General features: G+C 38.6%; 1 protein-coding gene across 4 annotated transcripts in view; it reads left to right on the top strand.

Moving 5' to 3' along the window:
- LOC149324218 (protein ARK2N-like) overlaps positions 1 to 14,500 on the top strand; it is a 69,020-nt gene that overhangs the window by 40,507 nt on the left and 14,013 nt on the right. Inside the window, exon 4 of one of the 4 annotated variants that reach the window (XM_089497806.1) lies at positions 5,548 to 8,349. The exons of the other annotated variants lie outside the window; for them this stretch is intronic. Within the exon in view, the coding sequence (XP_089353932.1) occupies positions 5,548 to 6,008 (461 nt within the window). The 3' untranslated portion in view covers positions 6,009 to 8,349. Of the gene's footprint in view, positions 1 to 5,547; positions 8,350 to 14,500 lie in introns of those variants that run through there. 4 annotated transcript variants of the gene reach the window in all.

Genomic DNA, 14,500 nt, shown 5'->3' with positions numbered 1-14,500 from the left:
AGGCTGCAACTACACTGCAGAAATAATCCAGTTTGACACCCCTTTAACTGTCCTGGCTCATTGCTGTGGAATCCTGGGAATTCTAGTTTTGTGAGACATTTAACCTTCTCTGTCAGCAAACTTTGGTGTGACAAGAAACTACAATTCCCAGGATTTTATAGCACTGGGCCATGGCAGTTAAAGCAGTGTCAAACTGGTTCATTTTGGCATTGCAGATACTGCCAAAGTGACACCAAAGTGCATGATTTCTACAATGCAGATCCACTCTTAGGCTGTATCCACACTGCAGAAATAATCCAGTGTGACAACGCTTTAGCAGCCATAGCTCCATGCTATGGAATCCTGGGATTTCTAGTTTCTTGGGGTACCAGAGCTCCCTGACAGAGAAGGCTAAATGCCTCACAAAACAATTCCCAGAACACCATAATCTGTGGCAGCGAAACTAACAAAATAATATTTGGCTCCTTGTGGGCGCTGCTTCAAAGTGACTACAAGCTACGTATCCCAGGATCCCATAACATGGAGCCATGACAGTTAAAACAGTATGAAACTGGATTGTCTCTGGAGTGAAGATACAGCCTGAGTTGGGTCCAAGAGACATTGCAGAAGTATTCCAGTTCAAGACTGCTTTAGCTGCCCTGGCTCAATGCTAGGGAACCATGGAAATTGTAGTTTTGTGAGACATTGATCCTTCTCTGTCAGAAAGAGCTCTGGTGCCACAACAAACTACAATTATTATTTCCAAGTGCACCTGAGGAAGTGGACTTAGATCTAGGAAAGCTCATTCTGCCAACTCCTTTCTTGCAGGGAGTCTCAAAGGGGCTACAAGATTACTGTACAAAAATATTATTATTATAATTATTATATCCAAATGCATCTGAGGGAGCAGACTGAAGTAGGACAGGATTGGATGGAAGAGCAATTTTGGCCAATCAGGAGGAGGTGAGCAGTGATTGCCTAAGGCTGCTGAGTGTGAGATTGGATTTGGGAAAGGGTGGGTGACGACGGACGGTCTGGGCCTGGCCTCATGCATGGCCTGGCTGGCTGGGGATGTAGTTTAAGTTCTTCTACTTTGGATGGGGAAACGGATGGTCAGGACTACGATTCCCATCAGCTTCTTAGAAGATCCAACCAGGATGGGGGACGTATAATTCCCCATAAACAGGAAGGATTACCCAACGGGAAAGTTTAATTCCCTGGAAATTCCCCATAATTTTTTGATACACGAAAATTACCCAGAATGGCTTTTTATTATCTGGAAACCAGGGAATTCCCCAGAAATTGGCAACACTGCTACACACCTCTACCCTCCTTAGTTCTGGTCTGTAAAGGAATGGCATAGGAGCTTCTGCTTGTCTCAGATCTTCTTCTGCCTTTCAAAGATGCAGTGTGAAGTCAGGAACAAGAGTCCACTCATTTGTCTATCAATAACACTTGTTTTGATTGGAATTTCAGTTGTATTAATTGCACTGTCACGCCACATTTGTTGGCTGTGGAGGGTTTAGCTTACTCAGAATTAGTAGCTTCTGCTTCTTCAAAGTATTTTTAAAAAAATATGTATATTTAAACATTTTTAAGTAGCTCCGATTGAATGGAGAGGGCACATCAAATACTTAATTTTCTAGATACCTTAATCTGAAATTTATTTTCACAAAAATGCAGATGACAGTATTAAGTAGAATATCCCTAGCCATTTGTGAGTATCATTTGCTGATTTTTTAGGATGTATTGCATTACAATGCTAATTTGAATTTGAGTTCAGAGTATGTATGTGCTGTGCTCCTAACTCATATTGGTGAGCAGCTATGACTTCAGCTTTTCAGCAGAATACTTTAATTTTTTATACAGATTCCCAAAATGATTTACGTATACCGTGGGTCCTCTATACCTGCTGGGGTTTGGTTCAAGCAGCCCACATAGATACCAACATCCATGGATGCTCAAGTCCTGTTAAATACAATTTCATAGTAAAATGATGTCCCTTATATAAAATGGCAAAGTGACGTTTTGCTTTTTGGAATTTATATATAGTTATATTAATATTTTCAAGCCATGGATAAAAAAACATCTGTAGATATGAAGGGCTGACTGTACTTAACTGTGGCAAATTTTGACCATGTATATGCAGCAGCTCGATACTTAAATTATACAGATTTTTGTCTCTTTGTGAGACAATAGAAGTTCTACATTATGACTGTCAAGCTGGGGATACCTTGCCAGTTGCTTCCCATTCTGGAGCTTGGCTTTTGTTTTAAAAATGGTTTCATTGTCTTTGCATCTTCATTGAGGTTTATCAACATGTAGACGAAAGAGAAGAAACCTCTGCTCACTGATATTTTTGTCTTTGTTTATATAATGATCTTGGTGACCACCTCAAAAGTTCTCAAGAACCATTTTGACCACAGTTTTGTCATCCTGGTTTTTAAATGGAGTGGGAACCTTCTGTGGATTCTTGAGCCATTTTCACCCCTTCCCAGCACCTGGTGTAGGTACCTTCAGCCACATCTCCAAAATTCAGGAAGTCATGGCACTGAAATTCAGTAAACAGAAAAAAAAGCCACTAAACATGAGGCAATAAATGTTTGCTTTAAATGAGTGTTCCTGGCTTGCTGCCAAAGGTTGGCAGAAAAACAAAATAAAGTTAAAATTAATTAATATTTGGCGGCAATGTTTTCCACTGAATTTTAGCAGGGCAGGTCTTGGGGCTGCATAGACAATCTTCAGTTGTCACGGTCAGGTTGTGTATTGCTTGCCGCTGTTCTAAGCCATGGGTTCTATGCTTTTCAATCTATAGTGGGCCTTCCACATTCGTTGTTGTTAGGAGTGCAAGACCACCATGAAAGTGAAAAAACACTGAGATGCTGAGAAAGCGTCTTTCTAGATATCTTTTTGTCCTCCAGTCCAACTCTGTGGTCAATATCTGTTGGACATTGACCATAGAATTGCACAGTAGTACCTACAAATGCCTACAATAGTGTTCCCTCTAGCAATCCCTAGGTCTTCCATTGCAGTTTCACGTGAATTGACCTCAGGAGTCGTAGAGAGAAAATATTACTCAAATTTGTGAATACTCAAATCTGCAAAAGGCAAATTCTACAAATGTGGAGGGCCAACTGTATATACTCCTAGTCTACATATTTGATTGATAAATCTCATGCAGCCAGTCCCAACTCTGTGCTTACTGGAGGTTTGTGGATCATTTGAATGCCGGAACTGTGGTGAGGCCTCTTCTTACCTTATATAGTTCAAGGTGGTTTATGGAATGAGAGTTTCAGACAATTTGTTTGGAAAATTTATGCATGCACTAATGTCATGGTTCCTTTTGCTAGTTTGGATTTAGTAATTTTGGCATCGTAGGGGCAATGGTCACTCTGATGGCTGGCAAGTGGATGTAAGACAAGGTTTAGAGACCTTAGAGCTGGAATTCACAAACCTGCTAAATGAATTAGAGCATTTCAGAGGTAACAATTTTATTTGTGCTTGCTGATTGCACAGTTTTCAGTCTGTTGATGAGCAGGGCCAGAAGGTGCCATTTTGTAATGGATTTACACAGTACCTGCAGGGCATATCCTACTTACATTCCACATGTTGAATTGTAACAGGATAATCCATAGCAGATTACTGCAGTTATTCTGCATTCTAAGTAGGTGGAAGGATTTACTGCCCTTCTTTTTCGTTATAACCATAGAACCTGAATGAGAGCTATAGGAAGCCTTTGGTAAGGGGAAGAAGACTGTTCTTGTAAACTAGGACTGCAGATAGTGAAAAGGATATTCTCTCCCCCCCTCAAAAAAAAAAAGGGAACTAGGAAGGGATGTGGTCGCACCCTTGATGTCATAAGGCCTGTGGCTGAAGTACTTAGGAGACTTTTCTACCTATTGCTTATGGCAGTAATCAGGCTTCATTCCATCTTTCTTGTCATGGAAACACTCTCAGCCAATTGTTCCAGGGATTTTTTGGGACTACAGGCTAAGAAAAAAAGCAGGATCACCCCATTCCCCTAGAGATCTCAGGAAATCTCTGGGATTGCCAAATGAGAGACATCAGGATTGCTGCCCCTCTTTCTTCCCTTCATGGGGAAGGATAAAAGGAAGCTGTATGTTCCTTTCCTTCTGCACAAGATTGGAGCTTCAGGGAAGAGATGGGTTGGATGGAGAGTCCTCAATTGGCTGGATTTTAACTCCTGATGGGCCTGCTTCGATCCATAGCCCAGAGGTTCCCATTTTGATTTATCTTTGCTTACTCTGCAGTGGAAAAAGACTGTGACACTCAGGTTGAGACTATGCATCAATTAAGAAGCTCCATTCCTCAGTTTGTAGTACTTTGGAATAGACACCTGGTTTATATCCTGATATTTTTTATTTTAATCTTTATGAGAAATAGTTGCCTAACAGTTTCTGTTTGAAGGACAATGCAAGTATGTGTTGAATGATAATTTCTAGTAGCAAATAATTTGCTTGCTCCTGTTCATGGTTCATCTGCCCTTCTATTAATCTTCCCTTTCATGCCCCATGTCACCCTGCGGCTTATCTAAAAGTATAGATTTTTTTTAAATTTTATGTTGCCATTCCCCCCCCCCCCCAAAAAAAAAAATAGTTGAAGATTTTTAAAGAGCAGAATGAGGTGGCTGGATCCAGACTTAGTCATATTTCAAACAGACAAGTTGAAATCATTCAGACAAATTAGTCATGACTGATTTCAGAGTGGCTGATTTCTGACCAACTGATTTCAATGAGCCCTGCTATGAATTATAACTAAGACTGTCTCCAACCATTTTCTTAATGCATGTTGGGATCCTGTAACAGTTCCTAACATTTAAGGTTCTGATTATCTACAAGTGCAAATGTTTTCTTATGAAAATATTTTCACCCATAGGATTCCTATATGCAGATATTTTAAGATTTGGGAAATTTTCCTCAAAGCAATTTAACCAAAGGCCAGTTTTTTATTTGGCATGAGCACTTTTGCGTATTCCCTTTCTCCCTCGGTTAGTTAAAGATCTTTTACAAAAATTCATATTCATGGAGGCCTCACATGAGCTTTTCACCATGAGAGATGAATTTGATCATTATGTTCTCAGGGGGTAGATCTCTCACCAAATGATGTAGAAACAGAGTTAGGAATGGCCCCATCAGATGTTTCTAGAAGCCTTTGCTTTACAGCTTACTAGAAACATCTGATCAGACACTGTTGAAAATGGCCAGGGTAACCCCTGGTCAAATCCAGCAAGATGGATATTGTATTCTTCCAGTATTTTTTCTTTCTTTTATGTTTTAGAATAAGATTTTGATTAAATTATATTGATTTGGCTGTCAAGATGCAAAAGTTGTGGGAAAATAATTTCAGAAATTCTACTAATTATGTTGGGATTTGTGGGTTGCTAATGAACTTTTAATTTGGTGAGCTTCATAGTATGTCACTGAGATTGTATCTAGCTGAGCAGTTGGAGCAAGCATATAGCTTGTTCCTGCTCGCATGCCTTAATGTATAGATGTGATGATCTTTCCTTTGATGATGTCTTATGCAATGGCCTCAATGTCTTTAAAGCTGGCTTCAGTCGTGCTGGGGGATCTGGAGGAGCGACCAGGGAAATTCCAGGATTGCTTGACAGGGGCACCGTATGGGATAGGAACTGCATAGGCAGTGTCCTAGAAGAGGCCATGAACTGCTTTGCGGAGATGCAGAGGCAGACAGAGGAAAAGTTTCGGATGTGGATAGAAAAGCTAACCCATCTTGACACGGATGAAGAAAGCAAGCAGCAACTGGAGCCCAGAGAACTTAAAGTACCAATAGCTGGCCAAAGAAATTCCCCAACTACTCAGGCAGGGGTATTTGTGCAGGTGCCCGATAGCCAAGTACTTCCACAGCAGTCTTTTAATTCTTACGTGAGCTATCAAAACACTGAAACGGCCTTAGAGTTTCCAGCAAGTATTAATAACAATTTTCCAGCCAACTTTCCTGAAAATGGGAACATTGCAGAATCCAACTTGAATCATTCGCAGACTTAACATGGCTCTCAGTTTCTCCCTTTTGTCTTGGATCATACTTCAAAAGCTGACCATTGGGTTCCATAGGAATTTTCATTTTTTGCTTAGGCTTTCTAACAGCGAGTCATTTGTTTTGTTATGTTTCCTGAAAGAAAATCAATGTACTTGGGTTGACATTAAAGTGCTTCTCCTCCCCAGCATACCATCAGCAAAGTGTGGCAAGCTGAACAATTTTGCAATCTTCTTGTGTGTGTGTGTGTGTGTGTCTTACTGTAGAAGCAATTGATGTATTCCCCTTTCTGCTCCTTTTGCATGCCAGAAGTGTTTACTTGTGAAAATATAAATTTGGAATTGAAAGAATCCTTATGTACCCATCTAGTATGTCATGTGAATATTTTCTTAACAGATTGTAGTATCTAGATTGTGCAGTTTGAACAAAATTATATATTGTGTATCATATTTCTTTCATCTCCAATCATCTTGAGCAGAAGTTTGCCAGTCTGTGAATTTGGATAGATTGGATAAGTCAGTATTCATATCCTCTCCACTAGCATTTATTTTCCTCACACATTTTTGTGTTTGTAACATTTATATTTAGAAAAGTAACACAAACACTGAAGTCCATGGTAGTTTGAGAGAGAGAAGCAATAGGTCTGTCTACTTCAAAATGTTGAATAAAAGAAGTTGAGTAAGGTTTTCCTGTACCAATGTGCTTGCTTTAAAGATTTTTGCCACCTGTCTAAACAGAGCAAAAGTGCATGTGTACTGTGTATGTCTAGGTTGTGTCTCCATTTTACAACTAAATGCCAGATCAGTTCTGAAATAATAATAAAAAATTGAGTTTCAGAACTTGAGGTTTGGCCTGACATGAATGAATAATTAAAATATATTAGCTGCAACCCAGGGAGCCTCTTTGGCAGATCATGCAAGGACCAGTTCCTGCATGATAAATTACTTTTGAAACTAACAATGTATCATGCCTGCCTTCGTAATGCTTAGTTCAAATTGCTGAATGGACTAAAGGCAGCTGACTAACTGCAAGTAAACTGACTTGCTCATGCATTGCTCTTGAGGCAGAAAAAGTTTCAGCTCCCCAAAATAGAAAATAAATGTGGAGATGGAGCATGCACATATGCATGCTAGAAGTGTCTCTATGCAGTGTTGGTTGTGTGGCTTTTCTGAATCATGGATATTTTTTTTAATCCATGTTTCAATAAAAGCTTTTTCTGAGCCTTCACTGGACTATACTCCTAAACTCGCTGTTTGGGAATACCCAGGCATTAATTCAATTATTGTAATTATTTCTAGGTTTACGTTAAGCTCTACACTTGGGCTATAGTTTAACGTTATATAATCATGCCTGCAAAGTTGTTGGTTAAATAAGTTTCACACTCATAATTTGACTAGGGAAAACTGACTGTTCTTACCTACTTCTGCTTTCAGTGGGAAAATAATTTGGGCTGGCGACACAAAATTTACTGTGTTAAAGGCACCAAAGAAAAAAAGTTTTTAAAAGTTGAAATCTTGTTCTAAACATTTATTTAGAATTGATCCAACTTGAGCAAAAACAAACAAACCCTGAACCATTATTTCTAGCATGATGATAAACTTATTTGTTCAGAAATAAATCCCACTGAGTTCAGTGGAACTTGGTAATAATTTTGTTTAGAATTGCAGCCTAAAATTTGTAGAAGTTGGCTGAAATCTAAAAGATAGCTTCACTACCTCTGTGTGCCCCAAGATACATGTTAATTTAATAGCAGACCTTTGGGGCCTTTTGCACTTTGTGATATTGATATGCTTTTCATAAACAAACATTCAGAAATTGGAGATGGTATAACCAAGTCTTTGGTAGAACCTAAAGTAACTATTTGGCTTCCTATGTTTTACTTCAGTCTCTCCTTATTTTGTTTGAAATAATGACCTTTAATTTCTCTTGAATATCACAGCATATATTGCTGTATGGCCTTCCCTTTCATTAATGTGATCTCTGATATTATGAAAGCAAAGTAAATTTTAAACATGTAAATCTATTTCCTGCTCTATCTGCTTTTTAAAGGATGCACTTTCAGGGTAACTGTTTAAAAGGCTATGCAGGATATAATTTTGTGTAAAAACAAATGTTAATGATTTCTAAATCAATTTTGGTGTTAAATCTTTCCATGTATAATTTTGATATGGATATTTTGATGTGAATTTGGTATCCTCCTGCACTGAAAACCATGTGTAAATTTAGAACAATTAATTTCAAAGGATAAGATCATTTTTATTATCTCAACAGGTCTGGGTTTGTTTTTTGCTTTTTGTTATTTTGTTTTTTGCCTTGAATAAAACATTTTGTATTTGCCCAACTGATTTTAAAGTTAAAACCTTGCTGTGATTATTTTGAAATAAACACTTAGAGGCTTAATAAGAACTGCATGCTAATTTATAGGTCTTTTGATGAATATAGAGACTACTTTTTATATAGCATATCGTCACCAAGAATGTTATGAAACATTTTTTTAAATGGATGGTACATGTATGTTAGAAACTAGATCACCTGAGTCAGTTTACACTGTAGACCTCTCAAGGTATAATAATTTTGATGGGCGCTAAACTAATTCAAACTGGCCTGAAATGTTAGTAGATTCTTTTCTAATTTTTATCCTCTTGAATCCCTGCAATCGTTGCTAACTTAATTTTGAAATTAAATGCCATTTTATTGAAAAGCATCAGAGGACTCATGGTGATCATGAGTCATCAGGTTTATGGTTTGGTACATGTATTACCTGTTTTCTGTAAAATCCTGGCATTTCTTCAGTATTCCCATATTATGGTTGGTATTATGGTAATGCATCTTGTTAAAACTGTTGTCCAAAAATACCCAGCAACTGGAAACTGGCTTTTGATTTGTTAATGATCAAGAGGCAATGAAAATGTAATACTATTTCCTGCTTACTCATGGTTAAAAAGAGCAAGAGTCAACTGTGCCTCACTTTTTCCTGCTAATTTGAATGGTTCGGGGATATTATTATTATTATTATTATTATTATTATTATTATTAACCTTTATTTATAAAGCGCTGTAAATTTACACAGCGCTGTACATACAATCTTTTTAATTGGACGGTTCCCTGCCCTCAGGCTTACAGCCACCTAATCTCTGACATGGTCAGTCACAAAATTTCAATTCTGCTTTAGTATTAACCACAGTTAAGGTTGGAACCACCATTTTCTTTTAACTATGAAAAGGGAAAACATCCTTCATGGTCTATTCCTGATCCTTTAGCCATGGTTAAGAAGGAAGAAACTTTGCATCAGCATCTAACAGTTTTATTCACCTATATGCTTCTCTCCCCCATTCCATAGTATGTAAACATTGGGGGGGGGGGGGAACAAACAAACAAACCCAAAAACATTAGCAATGCAATAAATGGAAGATACATTAGAAACAAAGTAATAACTTCTACATTTGATACCCAAATAACTTGTAAGCCTTATTTATAGATGAATATGTCTTCATTTGTTAGCTGTCCTTTTTGTCAACCTTGAAAATATTTTTTTTTAATGTGAAACACAGTTAACCCAGCTGATCAGAGACCCATTCACTGTTTTCTCTGTATTTGCTGCAAGTCACTTCTGTCAGTTTGTGGAAGCTGCATCAACGTATGTAATTCTGGCAGTTTGAGAAAATCTAGACCATGGTAGAGAAGCCCATGATGCAACTCATTCTCAGGCTAGTATTGTCCTCCATGAGAACTGGGAAATACTGGCATAGGAAGCAGCCGTATCCTGGCCTTGTCCCACATGTTGTCTTACCTTCTTACCAGAGTGAGAACTGTTGTAGCAGCTCCTACACTATGAAGGTGTAATGCATAGGGTATCTTAAATCTGTATTCTTATAAATTAATTGCAAAGTAAGTCCCAGTAAATCAATGGGACTATTTCTGAGTAAGTATGTGTTGTATTTTGTGTTGAAAATCGAGAACAAGTCTGGGGACCAGAAGCCCCTTGATGTAAGGAGGTGCTTAAAAGGAGCCATCCCATATTTGTGGAACCCATGCTCCCTTGAAGTAAAGTTGGGAATGCCCAGCAATAAGGCAAGAATGAGGGTAAGCATTAAAACAATGGTTCATGCTAACCAGCTTGTTCTGGCATCATGTTGAGCTGAGGAAACCTGCATTATGGACTACCTTAAAGCAGCTGTCAGAGAGCACTCTATAGGGTCCGTTAGTAGGTACCCTCTTCTGTCGTTCTAATGATGAAAAGTAGAACAAAGGGATGCTTTTAGGACACCAGCCTGGATGGTAAGCAGTGTGTGAACATGGCAGTGGGTCAGGTAAAAAATGCAGAGCTTGGAGAAAGAATAACATGCCCCCAACTCTGATTCTTGGTGATGCCCCTGCACCTTAGAAGAAGGGAAATATCCTCTTCCTATTATCAGAGCCTGCCACCCCTTTAACTTTCGTGAAGCCTGTCCATGACAGGTATATGAGGTATTGGCCAGAGGCTTTTGTTTTGGGGGCAGGTTTTCAAATCCCAGTAAGAGATACCTGTTGTCCATTCCCCTGAAAAATATATAAAGTGTTGAACCAAGAAATGTCCAGCAAATAAATGAATTATATCTGCTGATTATGCTCTGTGAGTCTCACCAAGTGATTTTTTGAACAGATTCATTGCCTTTCTTTTGATGCTGTCACTGTTAGAGATTTAACTGTGAACTACCCCATGTTCCAATTTGATTAATACTGACCATGTGATATAGTTGGAATATTGTTTTCAAAATGTTTCTTAAAAACCAATGGTATTTCTAAATTCATGCTATCTGTTTCTCTCATGTAGAGTCATCACATTGCAATTGCTATGTGTTTTTATCTTAGCCATTTGCCTTTTTTTAATGTAAATTCACAAAGAAAACATGAGTAATTCAATCCATCCCTTCTTCATTCATTGTATTAGTATTTCTTTGTGTGTTTCTAGTTATTTGTATTTTTAACTTTAAATTCAAATTTAGGACAGCAACAAGTTTATGAACATTCTTGCTACTGGAGGTCTAAATATGTACAAGGAAAAACCCATTAAAAACTGGATTCCAACTAATTAGGACCACTAGATGTAACATTTCTTAATCTTTTCACCATCATTCAAGAGGTCAGAAATGCCTCTCAGGGTATGTCTATTTGAGCCATTTAAACTGGTTTCCCCCCTGCCTTCATGTTGCCCTGTCTTCACAACACAGGGCCAAAGCCCCAGTTTGATTACAGTCTGTCTTCACAGTGTGAGGGCAGTTCTGCATCAAATCCAGTCTGTCCCTGCAGTGTACAATTACTTACTTTTTGCTTCAGATTTTACAGGAAAATCCAGAGTTCTCTGAAGCAACGCCGAGTGGCTATTTACAGTTACACCACTGGCACATGTCACTCCTTCTGAGGTCACAACAAGGTTCCCGGCCATTTGACCGATGCTGGGCCCTTCACTTTCAACCTCGGAGGAAGTGACTCGTGGTGCTGGGCAACACAGCGGGATGTGTGTGTAGATGGCTGCCTGGTGTCATTCCAGAATGCAGAGGTAATGGGGAATTCAGGGCATCTTCGGGAGCAGATTACTCTGGCGGCAGTCTAGAGTATTCTGGCCAGTGTAGACCTGCCCTCAGGCATGCATGTTTTTTTTCTCATCTTCACTTCCTCCCTCTCTTTCTCTTTTAAGCATTGATCATGATTTATTGTTACTTCAGCATGAAAGCTAAAGCTAAGTGCCACTACAGTTTCAATTTTGTTTAAAGTTAACTAGGCACACAAAAGCAATGGGCCCAGGGCTGTGCAGAGTTAGCTTTGAAAAGGGAGATAATAGCTCAGATTTCTGAGGGACACTCCCAATCTTAACCATGGTTGAAAAATAAGAGACCTATATGTCTTCCTTGACCCTTATGGCAAAATGCACACAAATATCATGTCAGCCTTTAAAAGCTCAGGGCTTTCCCTCTCTTAAATGTTGCAAACTTGATGCAATAAAAAAGTAAATTATGAAATTTGGTTATTTCTTCACATAACCCATGGAATTAGCTCAGAAGTCATTTCTTTAACCTTCCTGTGTAATCTTCCTGCAACAGTTTCTCTGCTATATTTTTGTCCTCGCAGGTTTGACGTGAAAGCAAAGTGGCATTTTCCATTTGCTAGACTGGTCTGTTACAAGCCGGACATGATGCCTTGCCTCATCTTCTCAATTTAGTTTCCTAGGATCACTGCAATATACCCTGCCTCTCATGACTGTAGAGAGAATTATTTTTCTGGCTAATTTATTTGAATGCCATTGAATTAATAGGAGCTCGCAAACTTTGATTTAGTTTTTAGTGATTCAAAGAATGGGGCAATTGATTTGCATCTCATCATATATATGCATACATACATGCGTACCTATTTTGGTTTGGTGTTTAATACATGCCATTGAGCAAGTGCAAATTATCTACTGTATATGTACCAAATGTATAACTCCCTCTTTCCCCAACTCCCAGTGTGGGGGGAGAAAGCCATGTGATACAAAGGGCAAATTATGAAGAAATGTTTATTTGTCCTACTATCCTTTTGACGTTATAATTTTAGAAGGAACATGGTTATGCTATTATTTTATTGTATTTATGAATGTGTATCATTTGCAAAACTCTGTAAATTTAAAAATGTAACTACTGTAACCTAGAATTAATATAGCTATTAATAAAATGCTTATTACAATACAAATTTAAAGAAGCACTTTTTCAATGGGGTTTATTTTAAAATCTACCAGTCTAGATGATACTTGCTGCACATTCAGTTTCCCTCTCCAAATCTGTACATCTCCATTTTCTCTCATCACCTTCCAATCTTCCATTATAATTGAGTAACCTGCTACTCGGCTCCTGTTGGAACTAGAAGTCTTGTTTAAGTCTTAAGAAGCTTCCTGTCTCAGCAGTAACTATCACTTTGTTTCCTTGAGTGAGAGGTAGACCTTTTGAGTCCTTCCTTCCTTCCTTCCTTCCTTCCTTCCTTCCTTCCTTCCTTCCGTTTGAGCCTTCCTTTAATAAGGAGACTTATTTCCTACCAAATGAAGTATGATCAAAATGTGTATAAACTACCCAATATACTTCAGCAGATTGAGGGGCACCAATAAGACTAGTCCACTCTTCAGGCTTTTGCCTTCCCCCTCAGCAGTTATAGTCTGTAAAGCAAATGCTGGGCTGCTAGATTGTACCCTATGCTCTGATGTTACTCTGTTGCCTGAGAAGGGTGGCTGCTTATATCTTTCTTCCCTTTACCTTCTCCTTTCCTTGTTGTTGGAGAAGCTCAGATAATTTGTTCTTAGTGTGAAAGAGAATTTACTGTGAGTGAAATTGAATCTACAAGAATTTATAAGATAAATCTAGGGTAGGCAGAAGTTTTGAAATACAGTTTTCATAAACTCCAGCCAGCATGCTCCAGTAGTTGGGGTGATTAGACAAGCTCATAGAGAATCAGTCACAATTGCCATGGAGCCTCCTCTGTTTGGAGCAGCATGCCACTGGATGCTCCTTGTTGGCAAGCAGTAGTGGGAGGCAGAGAATTATGGCTTCCACACTCTGCTCATTATTATTATTAACCTTTATTTATAAAGCGCTGTAAATTTACACAGCGCTGTACATAAATTTTTTAGTCAGACGGTTCCCTGCCCTCAGGCTTACAATCTAAAAGACACGACACAAAAGGAGAAGGGAATGGTGGTGGGGAATAGGATCAGGTCCAGCAGATCTTCTCCACCTCCGAGGCCTGGACCAAGGCAGATGGACTGGAGGAAGGGCTTGGCTTCTTGATGGATGGTTAGAAGGAGGCTTCCTGGGTCAGAGGGGGCTCACCTCTGGGAATGCTTCTCTAAACAATATAGTCTTTAATTCAGTTTTGCTCATGTGTTTCTGTGAGTACTGTAGCTGGCCACTGAGAGGTAGGGTGCTGGGTTATACCAGTGGCTTTTTAGTAAGCTGCTGGACTAGAATGCTGGATTAGATCAGTGACTATTTGGAGGATAGAGAGCATCTCCTTGGACATCTTTAAAGTTCAAATTAAATCCCACCGTAGACTCACTATTCCAATGACATGGAAGCCACCATTGGACTTAGAAGTGATCAATCAGGATTCCTCTAATGTTTTTGTGATAATTTCCCCCCTATAGATAACATAGATCTGCAAAATTGAAAGTCATAAAAACTTTTTTAAAATGTGTGCTGATGTTCATCGCAATTTTGGTATTCTGCATCCAAAAATGACTTCAGATTTGCTCCATCGCATACAGTTTTTTCACAACTTGCTTTGATGTTTCTGTGTTGTAATATGTGACTGAATAAAATGTTCCTACAAAAAAAAATGTCCTGCAAAGAGTAAGAAAGGGGGTAAATACTTTTAACAGAATTTCAAAATACCTTCATTTTCTGATGTGAAAGACAAATTTCTTCAAAAGCACTAAAAGAAATCATATTGGAACATCAGCACCCACACTTAATCAAATCTGTGTAAGAACTGAATTGATAAA

Source organism: Sceloporus occidentalis, unplaced genomic scaffold, assembly GCF_023333645.1.
Source record: "Sceloporus occidentalis isolate IW3139 unplaced genomic scaffold, rSceOcc1.0.p SCAF_1, whole genome shotgun sequence".
NCBI lineage: Eukaryota > Metazoa > Chordata > Lepidosauria > Squamata > Phrynosomatidae > Sceloporus > Sceloporus occidentalis.
This window is presented reverse-complemented; position numbering and strand designations above follow the sequence as displayed.